Consider the following 15,705-nt stretch of genomic DNA (forward strand, 5'->3'; position numbering starts at 1 on the left):
CACTGCCTGACTCGTTTCACTTAATATTATTCTTTCAAGGTCCATCCATGTTGTTGCAATTCATTTTAAAGTCTGCGCTCTTAACTGCAACAAAACACCACCTCTTTTCACCATCGTCATCGAGTATGGAGAATGAGATTACAGACACCAAACCTGATCTTTGTTCTTCATGTACTATATTTAAGGCTTTCAAGTCCTGTATTCGAATGGCCCTTTCAGTTAAGTGTGCCTCAGATGTGACTCTGAGGTCATCCAGCCACACGCACCACTTGGCTGATGTATGAGACTACTCATGCCACCTGAGCTGGGACAGACTTTATTCAAAGTTATGATGGGAGGTGACAACGGCTACAGTATGTTCACACGCAGAGCATCAGGGATAAGGCAGTCCCCATCCTGAGTCCTTTCTCTTCCCTCTGGATTTTTACCTCTTTTGGCTTTAATGCACATTGTCCATTTCTCTTATTCTGACTATCTGGCTGGAAAGGAACTGGGCCCTGGGAAGGAAGCGCCACCTCTCGCTGACTGTCACTGTCTGAGCCCACCTAGAAGTCCTACCACATTTACACAAACAAGCACAACCAAGAGAAACACCGCATTATTACGATGAACTAAAACACCTGTTAATAAAATTGTTTAAATGACAAAGTTACAGGCCTTTTCCAGAGGGACGTCCACAACCTTAGAAGCTAAAAGTGCCCCTACAGAAAAGTAAGAAGAAACCGCAGCCACGGCGTGAGCTGCACTTACCTTCGTGCTCCTTATAGTAAGTTGCTCCGTGTGTGTGAAAAGTGTAGGATCTAGAGGCAAAGTTTTTCAAGTGTACATAAACTTTGTCTCCAGTTTCAGCTTTGATAATGGGGCCTAAAAACCCTAGCCAGACTGGTTTTTCTACAGTCGTCTTAAAGGTTCCATCTGTGAACTGAACATAAAGGGCCTTCTTATATATTCTTCCGATTCTGTCTGGGCCATTTTGAAGATAGATATTGGAATGTTCCCTGCAAAGGAAAAGAAGACAACTCCATCAGAAGCCATCATTTCTGGGGATAACATTTTAATTAAAGAGAAATTAATGACCATATCATATTAAATATTTGCCTGCTGTAGGGATGCCTCCAAAAATGTAGTGGAGAGCTGGCAGTCAGTCTGTCATTTTAATTATGTGAGATGTTCCATATCGGGTTTGTGGCAGAGAAACATCTGTGAAGGCATCATAAAAATGTGGTGCATCTTAGCAGAGTGAGTTCTCCAAGAATTTTATATTAAAACAGAGGCATTATAGAATAGAATACAAAATTAAACTGAAATATTAAGATAAAGCAGTTAATTAAGACATTTCTTACTTATGGAGTACCTCTTTTAGCTGCTGGAAAGATTGAGTTTATAGCAGTTTGAATATCTGAGACTTCAAAGTGTGTATATGGGTGTGTATGGTTTTTTTCACTAAATAAAGCAAAATTAATGAAGCTAAGTTAATTCTATCATTTTTATTTCTTTTAGCAGAACTAAATCTCAAGGCTAGAGTTAATGCATGCCATGTAAGTGGTTTTAAGATTACCTTTGGATTTAAATCACCCCTGTTTTTTAAAATCTCTCACTATTGTGGATACTTAACATTGAATGTTTATATTCTGGTTAGTGCTGATTAATAGTTGCTTAAAACTTTCCTAAAAATATCAGCAAAGTAAATAGTTGTGAGGAAAGTGGAGTTAGTTTAGTCAGGCCCCCTGGCCTCATATCTGGCTGGGTATGATTCAGCACATCCGTTGTAAACACGTTATGTAAGAGTGGTGTTAGTGGGCATGCGTGTCCGTGCGTCCCTTGGCTAGTTGCTGCTATTGTGTACTTTCAGTAGGGGGAAACAGAGGCCCTGAACCACTGGCTGGAGGAGCTCGCGTGTGGAATAAAGCATGTCTATCCCGTTGTTGGCCACCAGAATCTTTTTTCAACTACCTGACTCACACGACCTGCACAGGATGGGACAGAGGGGTCTGTGATCCAGCCCGACAATTGGTGCAGTTGTCAGGAATCCAAGCAGGTAAGGGAGCCACTAGCCCTAGGGAAGGGGAGGAAATGTGGCTACTCTTGAGTGTGTGGTACCCGTGGCCACTTTCCTCTTGACCGCGCACCCTCTAGCTGTTGCTCACTGTACTACAAGTCAACATGGACCAGGCACTCCATGAAGCAGTGTGGATTTGAGATTTGCAACAGAAAGTAGACACGTTGGAAGCATGGGTACTTGTTCTGGAGGCTCAAGTACAGCAACAGGTCACTCCTGCTTCCAACACCGGGGACAATGACAAACCGATGGTGAGTTGGGGGAGACTATGCATCCCCTGGCATGACCTGTTGTGCATCAGAAACTAAATCATGAACAGCCCATGGGACCAGGCAGGCAACTGGCAGGCAACCCACAAGTGACCCAATTCACTACTTATGTCCCTTATACTCAAGCTGAGTTGTTGGACTTAGGGAGACAGTTTTACTAGAAACAGGATGAACTCCTAGCTGCTTGGCTTTTGCAGCTGTGAGACCTAGGGGTAGATGGCATGATGTGCTCTGGTGAGGAGATGGAAAAGTTGTCTTCCATCACCATGCAGCTGTCCCTGCATCAGTGATTACAGAATGGGTGAATGCAGCCATCCAGACTGTGGATGAGCACCAAAGAGCTGCCTAAAACCCTGAGTAAATGGCAAACATGTGCCCAGCTGGTTCAAGTAATTCGGGAGCTGGGGATGCAACAGGCCATGTTTAATGTGAAAACCTGTGGCACAGATGATGAACGCTTTACAGGCAGCATGAGGGACATAGTGCTGCAAAATGCTGCATCGATGTCCTTTGGGTTGCTGATGGCCATACTGGCCCTATACATTGGTTATCCTATACATGAAGTGATAACCAGGATGGCCAGTCTTGGTGAAGCAGAGGGGAGAGACAAGCAAGGGGGTCTGAAAGGTGGCTAAGAGTAAACTCCCAAGAAATGCTTGTGATTTCACTCCGAAGGGACCGAGCAAGACCAGCCATATGCAGATGTGGTTTGACTTGCATACAGCAGGAGTTGATAGGGAAAAAAATCGACCAGCAACCAAATGCAGTTTTGTTTGCCTTGTGGCAACAAGTGCGTCCCAAACAGCATTTCAGTTCTCTTTTGGCTAGGGACCAGGCCAACATGCTCATCTTGGTGGGGGCAGATGAGGTCTGGAGGTCTCATGTTGAACTGGCAATATATTGATCAGAGACAAATGTACAATGAGTGTTAGCATTGGTGGACACTGGCACAGAAGGTAGCCTGATACATGGCAACCCAGATAAGTTTCCAGGGGCCACAGTGAATGTTGATGGCTATGGAGGACATTCTATTAAAGTCAAAGCTGTGTCTTTGCTTCTGGGCATAAGACAATTGCCCCCACGTATAAATACTGTGTATGTATCCCCAGTAGCTGAATACATCTTGGGTATAGATGTGCTTTATGGGTTACACCTGCAAATGATGGTTGGAGAATTCTGGTTGTGGACATGGACAGTGAAGCCCGTGTTATAAGGATATGCTAAACATGATCCACACGTATTACCCAAGCCAAGACATGTTGTCAATGGGAAACAGTATCACCTGCTGGGAGGACATGCGGAGATAGGTGCCACTATCTTGGAGTTAGGAAAAGTTGGCATCATCCGTCTCACACATAGTCCCTTTAATGCCCCTATATGGCCACTGTAAAAACCTGATGGTACTTGGAGAATGACTGTGGACTATTGAGAACTGAACAAAGTAGTGCTTCCTTTGCATGCAGCTGTGCCTTCAGTTCATGACTTGATGGATCAGCTGACGACTCAGCTGGGAACTTATCATTATGTATTGGACCTTGCAAATGCTTTTTCCTCTATTCCAATCTTGGCTGATAGCGAAAATCCACTTGCCTTCACCTGGGAAGGAAGGCAACGGACTTTTCAAGTGTTGCCCCAAAGCTACCTGCATAGCCCAACCATCTGTCATGATTTAGTAGCTGGGGACCTAGCCAAGTGGACTAGGCCCAGCATGGTTACAATGTTTCATTATATAGATGATGTCTTACTAACTTCTGATTCTCTTGCAGATTTAACCAAGGTGGCTCCAACACTGCTAGGCCATTTGGAACAATGTAGGTGGGCCATATATAAGGGCCTTACCCTTTGGATTTCTACTTGGAAATATCAATGGTGGATGGTAGGCCACCAACCCCTGTGGAAACAAGCCATGTGGCAAGAGTTCAAGGGAATTAGGACGTGAAAAGGAAGTAACTCTTTTCCATGTTACAGGACATTCCCCCCTAGCCAGTCTGGGCAATGATGAAGCTGACGTGCTGGCTAAGGTCAGATGGCTGGAGAGAGACCCAGCAGCTGATGAAGCCCAATGGTTACATCAACGGATGCAGCATGCTGGCTGCAAGACCATGTGGATGGCTGCACAAAGGTGGGCCATACCTATAAAATGGGAAGATGTAGTAGACACATATCACATTTGTCTGGTATGCACTTAAGAGAGTACACACCACCGGCAGGTGCCAGATACTGATAACTCAAGCAAGGGTGCCCTGACTCGATGGCAAGTGGATTTTGTGGGACCACTGCCAAGGTCAGAGAATTTCAGGTGTATCTTTACAGATATTTACAGCTACAGGTCTTCTGTTTGTATGGTCCTGTAAGGCCCCAGACCAGGTAAGCACTAATAAGGTGTTGAACAGCCTTACAGCCATATGCAGTCGGCCCTTGGACATAGAGAGTGATAATGGAACCCACTTCACTGGACATGAAGTACAGAGGTGGGCTTCTCAGTTGTCCATTCAGTGGACACTGCATGTACCATATCACCTCCAAGCAGCAGGAATGATTGAATAGTACAATGGTCTTCTGAAAAAGGGACAAAAGTCTATTTGCCCAACCCCTATCCCTGAAGGGGTGGACACAGCAGTTGTTGCCAACAGGATCTTAAATGAGACACCCCACAAGGGCAGGCCTTCTCCAGTGGAGGCTCTGCTGCATAGAGCCGCAGCACCTGTTCTGCAACCATTCTTTCCAGGATGGTAAGCTGGCATGTATTCTGCCAGAGGGACAAGAACTCCCTCTATTGGTGCCAACAACCTTTTTGTCTTTTCAGCCCTAGCATTGTGGCTGCAGGCACCAGAGTTGACTGGACACAAACATACATTCGTGTGGCCAATGTGTCGGCTTGCTGAATATGCACCAAGTTTCCTATCAGTGTGGCTGCAGGATTCCTGTGGAAAATCACCCCAATGATGACTACTAACCAGACATGTGTATGGGTTTTTGTGCATAATAGCTGAAAGGATAGCGCTACAGGGACAAGCCACAAGGTGTATTGAACACACAATAGGTACAGAGGTTATATGGAGGTGAGGATCAGCCATTCTCACCAAGGGAACATCGTGGAAGATTCCAAACATGTAGAGAGACCCTGAAGGGGTGGAGTGTAAGGAAAGTGGAGTTGATTTGGTCAGGCCACCTCACCTCATATCCAGCTGGGTATTATCAGCATGTCCATTGTAAACAAGTTACATAAGAGTAGTGTTAGTGCACATGCGCACCCATGCACTCCTTGGCTCGTTGCTGCTATTGTGCACTTTCAGTATGGGAGACAGCAGCTCTGAACCACTGGCGGCAGAGCTCACATTGGAATAAAGCATGTCTATCCTGTTATCAGCCACCAGAATCTTTTTTCAACTACCTAACACACGACCTGCACAGGACGGTGTAGAGAGATCTATGATCCAGCCTGACAACAGTAACCAAGAAGAAAAAAAGAAAAGAAAGAAGTGAATTTGGCATTCAACGTTTTGAACTGATTGTTCCATTCTTGAGCTTAACTGAAGGCTCTGGATAGCTCAGTGGATCTACTCATGGGCAATGCCAGGCAGCCATTTAGGAGGACCCATGTAAATCCCAGGCTCTGGCAAGCCTCTCTGCAACCAAGGTCTCTTCACAAAACTGCTCACACTTGGGCTGATAATCAGGTGTGCATGTGTGTTTTGCCTGCTTTCACCTCGGTAATCCTTGACACCTGTCCATGTCCCACTCAACCCTTGTGGGACCGGATAAACCGAGAAATTAGCTTTGTCTTGTTTCCTCAGATGTGAGCTCATCAGAAAAGTGAGATGTATTTTTCCTTCTCTTCTTCAAAACAAGAGCAGGGCTTGTCCAGACACTCTGAGTTTTCATTGCTGTGGAATTTAATCACCTAGTTTTTCAAAAGTCTAGGGCTCTAGCCTAATGTTTCTTGAGTTTTAATGTGTATAGGAATCCACCGAGGAACTTGGTGAAATGCGAATTTGTAAGGCCCAGCTCCATTGATTCTGGTTCTGTTGGTCTGCAGAGGGGCTTGGGCATCTGCATTTATTCCCACCTTGCTGGTATGCTCTTATGCAAGCAGGCTGCTCTGGGCTCACCTGAGGGTTGGGGAAGATCCAAGGTTGCAAGTAAGGAGAGCTGTCCAATCCAGAGGCAGTGGGATTCCTTGATACCATGAGACAGAAAGGTGCAAAGTTCTGTTTCCTTGGCCATACCCTGGTAGTGGCCAGACCTCTGCTCACAGTAGCTATACGGATTTAGCCTCAGTGCTGGGGCAGGAAGCATGGCCTCTTGGCAGTGGTCCTGGTGAGTGAGTTTGGGCAGAGAGGGCAGGTGTTGGAAATAACAGAGCCACCGTCCTCTGGATTGACCAAGGGGCTTCCACGATGAGCTTTTCATAGTCACTACCATATACTGAGGAACCCAATTCTCCCAGTTTGTATTAAACCCCAGGATTCCCAAAGGATGCAGAATTGTTCACTGAAAAATGACTGAGATGGTGTTTCCTGTCCCGCCTCCTCATCCTGACAGAAGAGTCACACTGGAAGTTAGAAAAATAAAATGGCATTTTTTGCACCCAGTGTGGAGTGGCAAAACCATGGTATGCCCTCATTTCTCCTATGAACTTTCACCTTCTAATCATGTGTTGCAATTTCCCATTTTGTTACAGCAAAATAGAAAAAAAATTGGGAAAGCTCAGAGAGACTTCAAGGACACAGAAATGCATGGGAAAAGAGCAGGTCACAGGTGTGAACTCTGCCCCCAAATCCACAGCACTAATGTGGACAGGAGTCTTAACAAATATATGCTTTAACAACAGCAAAATTGTGAGGCACTGAAGACCACTGAGATTAAAAGCAGTTTCATCCAGTCCATACAGCTGAGAGGGGTCAATGAGCACACAATTTCAGTCGGGCGCACAGCTGCAGCTGCAAAGTCTGCAGTGCAAAACTGTGATTCCTCTCTGGCCCCACCAAAGAACCCTGGGCCGTCTGTCTCACACAGGCTTGTCTAAGCCCCAGGGAAGATTTTCTTCACAGTCTGGATATGCTCCTATTTCTAGAAGACTGTCCGATAATATTTAGATAGAGATTCTCCCCTATGCTCTACCATACTCTGTTGATACACATCTTACGCAGGCCAAAGTTTAAAAATAACCCTCAGGGCCTGCCCGGTGGCGCACTGCGCTACAGTGTGCCGCTTGGGAGTGTGGCGGTGCTCCCGCCGAGGGTTCGGATCCCACATACAGACCGGTTCCCGCTCACTGGCTGAGCAAGGGGCGGGAGCAACACCGAGGGTTGCGATCCCGTTGCCGGTCCCGGTCCGGTACGGGCGCAACACTGAGGGTTGCGGTCTGTTGCTGGACACGAAAAAAGACAAAAAGGAAAAAAAAATAAAAATAAAAATAACCCTCAAATTCTTGTCTTCATTTAAATGAAGTGTGTATTTATATTTTCTTAATGTTACTGTAGCATACTTTGTGTTGGGAAAATGGAATAATTTGGTCAGGCTCCCCTCACCTCGGAGCCGGTTCAGGGTGGTTTGGTAAACATTGTGCGGGTGGAGTGAGTGCTCATGCACCACACTACTTTGGCTGGTATTTTTTACTGCCTCGGGCGCCTGCCCTGTGCGGCCATGTTTTTCCAGACCTGCAGCTTCCGAGGACTGTGTGGCCAGTTGCCTAGCTTGTAGATGTTACTGTAGCATACTTTGTGTTGGGAAAATGGAATAATTTGGTCAGGCTCCCCTCACCTCGGAGCCGGTTCAGGGTGGTTTGGTAAACATTGTGTGGGTGGAGTGAGTGCTCATGCACCGCACTACTTTGGCTGGTATTTTTACTGCCTCGGGCGCCTGCCCTGTGCGGCCATGTTTTTCCAGACCTGCAGCTTCCGAGGACTGTGTGGCCAGTTGCCTAGCTTGTAGACCTGTGTGGAGGGGTCTGGTGACCCAGCCTGGCATGTGAAGGGTTTATGACCCAGTCTGTGAATGTGGGTGGAGTGAGTGCTCATGCACCGCACTACTTTGGCTGGTATTTTTACTGCCTCGGGCACCTGCCCTGTGGGGCCATGTTTTTCCAGACCTGCAGCTTCCGAGGACTGTGTGGCCAGTTGCCTAGCTTGTAGACCTGTGTGGAGGGGGCTGGTGACCCAGCCAGGCATGTGAAGGGTTTATGACCCAGTCTGTGAATGGGCTTGAGAGGTCTACCCAGTCTGTGAATGGGCTTGAGAGGTCTACCCAGTCTGTGAATGGGCTTGAGAGGTCTGGGAGCTCCAGACCCAGCCCTAGCTCAACCATTGGCCCAGTTGGGGTGCAGGATTACCGGCAGGTAAAAGAACCACGACAAATAGCATGGTTCCCTAGCTTTACAATTGGCATCATGAACAGGATTAAGAGCTAGACAATTGGCACTGTGAGTAGGATTTGTGACATCAGCCTTAGCCTTGCAGTAGCCCTTGTAGTAGCCAGACACTTAGAAATACATCACATCCCATTTCAATAAACTATAGAAAGCTTTGTCAAAATTATTCCATTACATTGAAATTTTCCTTCCTAAAACAGGAGGAGCATTGCCTAAACTTTTTGACTCATTTTTTTCTACACAAAGATTTTTTTAGGGGGGTGAAAATTACTTTTAAAATAATTGTTCAGAAGCTATAATATATTCAGGGTTTTTAACATTTAGAATTCCTTTTATGTATATTGTAATATTCAAACTGGTTTTTCTGTCTTGCCTTTTATTGTGAAAAAATTGTCTTAACCAAATGGGGAAATATTTCACATCATGAGATACTTTGAGAAAGGTCTATTTATAATCTGTCTTCAAAGAAACATCAAAAGTTCATCAGGGGATGTTTATTTCATTCCAACAGCACAGCTTGAGAACAAAGGGTCAGTTACTAGAAGCTCACAGGAAGTTTGCCAGTCAGATAATTCAGTCACAAGAATCTAATAGAGTTGTCCTTTGAACCAAACAAATAATTCACATTTATTGTAGTTTTCCTGTTGACAATTGTAATATGCTCTTTTCTACCCATTACAATAGATATGTCCCCTCACAGTAATCACATTCCCTATTTTTCACCCCCCATTTTTAAAAAAGCCAACTCCTATAATTTCTGGTAGACACAGATCCAGAAGTGGGTTTTTAATGGTAAGGAAATTAATTTTTTAAATAATGCCTTAGTAAGATAATAATAATGCTATTCCCTCCCATGAGTTCAGAATTCACTCAGGTGGTCTTTGTTTATGTTTAGACATGGTTACTAAAAATTGGGTATTACAGGTGAAAAGCCTCTGGACTTTTGGCTTCATTAATTGAGACATAATAGTTTTTTATTGCTGCATAACAAATTATTACATAGCAGCTTAAAACAATACCAGAGAGCCCATTTATAATCTCATAGTTCTGTGGGTCTGAAGTCTGGCAGACTTTGCTGGGTTTCAGCTCAGGGCATCACAAGGTGAAATCAAGGGGTTATGTGGGCTGATTACTTGTTTGAGGCTTCCTGGTTCAGGTCACTGGCAGAATTCCATTCATTGAGGTTGTAGGACTGAAATCCCTGTTTGCTGGCTGGCTGGCTGCTGGGGGCCTCTCCCAGTTCCTTAAGGCCACCTGTATGCCTTCTCAAGTGGCCCCTTTCATATTCAAGTCAGCAATAGTGTATGGAACACCCTTCGAATCTCCCTGACTTCCTATTCTGCCACCAGAGGACTTTTTGTGTTTAGTTTAGGCCTACCCAGACAATCTCCCTAAGGTCATCTGTGCCATTGACTAAATTGTAAATCATGGAGTGATATCTCATCCTGTTCACAGGTTCTGGAGATTTAGGGTAGAACATCTTTGGGGGTCCATTTTAGAAATTCTGCCTACCACACACAGGAATCATTAGGAAAACAGTCAAAAATTAACTGGCACAAGACTTTGGCAAACTCAACCTAGGTGTACATAGTGCAAACGTAGGTGAGTTACGGGTCCCGACTAGACTTGCTTCCCAAGCACAGCATGGACACAGCACTTACTGGTCAACTTTCTTTCATCTCTGTTCTCAGGAGAAATTGTGATAATCAACTGTAGAGCTTAAAAGGTGTGAAATGTTATAGTCACTCAATTAGCTCTTCATACCTGCTGCTGTGTGAACTGTTGTTTCACCCTAGTTGTAAGGACACCATGGGCACTCAAGCGGAGGGGGAGGGAGGAAAGCATCCCCTAGCAATATGGTGCCCTTCCGGGTTCTTCTCCACAGTAAACAAGCCCGCCGGTGCCAACAACCAAGCCCACCCGCGCCAAACCTCAGCCAGTCACAGGTCAAGGCTCACTTCCTGCCCAGCCCCGTCCAATCAGCTACCGCCTGTCCACCCCCTATCAAAACCCGGAACGCAGCTCCCTATAAATATACACGCAGTCCTTGAATAAAGTGGAACTTCTCTGGCGAACTGTCAGCTCGGGTCCTGTCGTCTTATCAGCTCAGGTCGGTGCTCCCTTTCACTAGTTACTGCTTACTATTTTTTATTTGGCAACCTTGGAAAATGAATCATTATAAGTGAATCTTTCCAGATAATTTTTGCTAACAATTGCACCTCTTTAAGGACCATTTAAAAATTTTTAAATTATTTTTTAAGGGGTGTTAAAACAATTAACTGGGAGACCATTAGGCTCCTGTGTAAGCAAAGCAAAACCCAATTCAATGTAAACAGCTAAATGAAACTTAAGCTTAACCAATCAGATGCCACCAATTAACCTCCAGCTAGAGACTTTACCTGTCGGAAACTGTCTTCTAACCTCTAACTAGGGACTTTCCACTTTAACTAATCAAACAAATTTTCTTAGTTTTGCTTCCACAAACACCTTACAAAAGTTTCCTCCCTCCTGTCCACCACCTCCAAAGTGAAACACTGAACATCTTGTGGTCTGGTGCTGCCCGAATCAGGAGTGGCTAAATGCTCAAATAAACTTATTAAAATTTTAATATGTCCAAGTTTACCTTTTAACAGTGGTAAAATGAATGTCTTCAGTCCAAGTTTTTTCTTTTAAAATATTTTGTTTGCTTCCCTGTTTTCTTTCTTTTTTTATTGGCAGCTGGCCAGTATAGGGATCTACCCTGTTTTCTTACACAGGATATACTGGGGAGAAAGTCTACCTTTTTCTGATAATATTAGTAAAAATGAACATCTATTGACTACTTATTGTATCCTGGTCTCTCAAGATCATAATTTTAATAATTATGATTATATCGCAGGGTGGAATATTCTTCATTTGTTGTCTATTTCTTTGGTCAGGATTTGTGCTGTTATTTCTCCTTGGTCATTGGATCTGCTTATAATGACATCTTCACTATACCATTTGTTTTTTAAACCTGCGATAGGATGGAAAACTAGGTAAAAAAGTTTGTTAGAACTGTATGTTAAGAAAGTCACCAAGCCTGAGTGAGAACCATTGAAGTCAAGAGTAAAAGAGTTTTGTGATGGCTGTTCTTGTACTTAAAACATTTTTCACTTTAGGTGAGCAGAAAAAAAAAAAAGTAACCTGAAGATAACAGGAGTATTATTATTTTTTGCTATTGTAGTCAATTAATTCAATAAATACTTAATTAATGCCTACTATAGGCCCAGAGCACACTACTATGTTTAATTATTTTTACATGTATGTCTTTTATTCTTTATTAAATATAAATAGCTTAGGACCCGAAACTATAATTTATGGAATCTTTAACTATTTATTGATTTGTTGAAGTGACAGATCAGACACTGACCCAAGGAAATGGCAGTACTGAGTATAAGGAAATTACTCTCCACCTCACCCTAATAGAAATAAATATTACTGGCACTAATACCAGAGAGAAAAACTCTGTTTTCCTAGACAAAAAAAATTTATACATTTTTCTCTTTTAATATCTTCCGATGTTTTTAGTTACACTAACCCTACGTATAACCTGTAAAACTGTCTTTTATTTTATTCTGTTGCCTGATTCATTATATAGCATGAATCTGTCCACGCAAGGAACACGAGAAAGTTTACAACATGGCCTATAATTCCTTTTAGCTTTCTGCATACCTTTCATTCATTCATTTTTATTTATTTACAAATATTGATTTCGTGTCTCCTATGTTCTGGGTACTAGTGACCAGCAGTGCTCATAACAGATGGAGTTCCTGCCATCTCAATATATATCTTCTGCTTCATCATCCCAGACTTTCAAAGTCCACATCCAGCTTAAATCCAATGGTCTACCTCACACTCATCCTTCACTCTGTCGCACCTGGCTCTTCAGGCTGTTGGTTTCCACTCCTTTTTAACCACCACACAAAAAGAGAACTGACCTGCATAACTGAAAGATGCCCCACTTTTCCTTTTAAGTGTCCCTATTAAATATCCCTTTTAAATGACAATGGGGTAAACAAGATTATACTCACTGCATAGCCCTCCTGGCAAGACAGGCCACAAGGAGTATTTAAAAACAAAGGAATTCCCTTTGCCTCCCCAAATTCTCAACCTCCTTCATGCTTCTATTCCCTAATTTCTAGAATTAGATACCTCTTTATTGAAGTATGGATGGGGCAATGTCTTGCACTTAGTTTATGCCCAGTAAAGCTGATTTGATTTTTGATCATGAACCATGGCTCAGAGGGGTGCAGGGGGGACATGGAGCAGATAGTGCTTTTATTTTTTAATGTGTCTGACTTTATCCGTGGAAATAAAAACCATGTATAATTTACATTATATTTAATCAGGAACATACTGAATCCATACAAAATCATGCTTCTGGTAAAGCTGTAAAAATATGTCATACTCCTAAGAAAAGAATACTATCTCAAAACTAGGTTTTTAAAAAAAATTGAAAGATATACTAGTTTTATTTACAACCAGTTATCTTTAGGTTAGAGACTTTCCTTACTGCATATCATTAAATTAATAACTTGATAATTACATATTATTATAAGGTATGCATTTATTTTTTACTGTGAAAAATTTCAATCATATAAAAAGTTAAAGAGAATAGCATATACCCATCAACAAGAGTCAACAATTATGAAATTTGTCATGCTTGTTTAGCTATTTTTTAAAGACAGAATTTTTGTAGCTAAAGGTCATTGGGTTTATTTGTGGTTTTTTGCCATTAAAATGCAAATGTTAGTTTTTTTACAAATATTAGTTTTGAATGTCCAATTTCCATTTGGTGGTAAATGTTTAACAGTATTAAAAGTGATGATGACTTCAGTATAGATAAACTTCCATAACAAAAAACTTCAAAAATAACTATACTTTATTGTTTGCATGTATAGTGAATACTGCTCAAAATAGGGGGTTTTCAATTGAAACATTTAAATATTTAAGCTACACAGAGTTTTGGGGGGTCAGTATAATAAGTATCTAACGTTTTTGCATATATGTGATGTGCCCAGCACTATACTAAGAGCTTTACATGTATCTATTCTTCAAAGAACCCTACGAGATATGCTTACTGGGACTCTGAAGCTGAGTAATACAATTAATCAATTAATTGTCCAGAGTCACTCAACAAATATTAGGCAGAATCAAATTTGTTAAAATCGTATTTTATTTCTATAAACAATGTTTTGAAAGATTAAAAAAAATAATATTCTTATCATTAATAGCCAGTAGATGGTGTAATAAACATGGCATTTTATACAGTCATTGTTTAAATTAAAGAACTTCTGCACAAACAAGCAAAAAGCCAGAATCCTGATGGGAGATGCACTAATAACCAGGGGGGCAATAGGAGGCCAAACGCAGTTCCCCAGGAACAACAGAAAAGGAGCAGCCTCTCAAATTAAAAATATACAGGATATAGAGGAGATTAACGAAAGTGTCATGGGCTTTAAGGCCACATTTTGCAGTTTCTGTATATGACAAATTAAAGAAATATTTTATCTTTATTTTTTAAATTGATAATTATAAATTTGGTCCATAAATAATAAAAATAGTGACTTACGTGTCAACCGAAATAAGTTTCTTTTCCCCATTGTCAGAGGCATAGTTCCAAGTTGTTTCAATAATTCCTATGTAGTAATGCTTATCTTTCGCCCAGCCGGGGGTACTATATAAAAACAGAAAAATACTAAGCATCAAAATCTTCATATTTCCACCCTGTTGGAGCTTGAGAAACAACTGAAATCAGGAGCAGGCAATTTTATAAATAAGGTTTTCTTCCTTTATTTGCTTGATTTACACAGTTTAATGTTGCACAAGAGTACACCGTTTCCTCAGAGCAAATAACATTTTCCAATTGAGTTCAGTTCTCGTAACCCAGAAAAAAACAGTTCTCAGTTGCCAGGCTTCTCTGACTATAAACAGAAAGTCAGCAGTTAGTGTTGGAGGCCCTAGCATATGCGTAGCTCTGTGCCTTTTCCCATTCATCGTGTAAATTCCAGGAGGGCAGAGAACGCCTCTAAATTCTCCCTTTGTTCTCCTAACAATTATGCCACAGCACAGTGCCCTGCATACAGAGAACTTCCAGTAAATCAGGATAAAGATTAGGTAAATGAACCAAAACATGTTGCTTTTTACTATTTCAAAAAGCCTAACTAAAACTTAATTGAAACTTTAAGATATGAAAGAAAATATTTAGCATACCAAATTTAAGTAACCAAAAATAAGAATTTCATTTTAAAGGACTTAACTGTTCTGTGAGCTCTGAACACATCTGCAGAGAAACTTTACCGGATCATTCTGTATTGCTGTATGCAAATAGTTAGCAGAGCATAGTAGGGGCCAATAATTTTGTTTTAATCATCAAAGAAATTAGCCATAAATAAACCTCTCTTCAAAGGCAAATATTGGTCTGAGTAAATGAAAGTATCCTAGTATTAGCCTGGGATTTTTCTCTTTGAAGTGGGCATGAATTTTAGGGTAGAAGGCATTTTATTAAAACCCTGTTTTTAGTCTTGAAATGTGTGTCTAAAAGTATGAAGTGTTTTTTCTTTAGCTGAAGAAAATCCTGATGATAGCTGTTGACATTTGATGTTAATATAATTTTTTTCTCTAAAAAAACCTCAAAGCATTATGTAAGTATTTGACAACGGCTGCTTGTTGACATAGTTTGGTAGTGATGTGTGAAGAATTCATTCATTTAGCAAATATTGTTGAATGAGCCCCTCTGTGTGCCAGTCTCTATTCTAAGCACTGGGGTTACAGCAGTAGATAAAACATCTACCCTGATGGAATTTACGTTGTACTTGAAGGAAACTGACAGCATACCAATGAAAAATGAAATACCCAGTATTAGTGGTGAGTGCTATGGAGAAAAATAAACCAGGGAAGAGGAATAATGAGTGCCAGGGAAAACAGCAGGATGAAGATGGAGATCTGGTGCTGCCACGGAACACTGGGCAGGCTGCTTAATC

At 41.9% G+C, this 15,705-nt stretch overlaps 1 protein-coding gene across 1 annotated transcript in view; it reads right to left on the reverse strand.

Annotated features, from left to right (window-relative positions):
- Positions 1-14,644, reverse strand: part of CP (ceruloplasmin (ferroxidase)) — a gene marked incomplete at its 3' end in the record, with an annotated part of 31,041 nt that extends 16,397 nt beyond the window's left edge. Inside the window, exons 1-2 of the mRNA XM_008588445.1 lie at positions 14,295-14,644; positions 751-998 (exon numbers count right to left, since the gene is read on the reverse strand). Of these exons, the coding sequence (XP_008586667.1) occupies positions 751-998; positions 14,295-14,440 (394 nt within the window). The remainder of the gene's footprint in view (positions 1-750; positions 999-14,294) is intronic.
- Between the last annotated feature and the right edge of the window lie 1,061 nt (positions 14,645-15,705).

Source organism: Galeopterus variegatus, unplaced genomic scaffold, assembly GCF_000696425.1.
Source record: "Galeopterus variegatus unplaced genomic scaffold, G_variegatus-3.0.2 Scaffold4827, whole genome shotgun sequence".
NCBI lineage: Eukaryota > Metazoa > Chordata > Mammalia > Dermoptera > Cynocephalidae > Galeopterus > Galeopterus variegatus.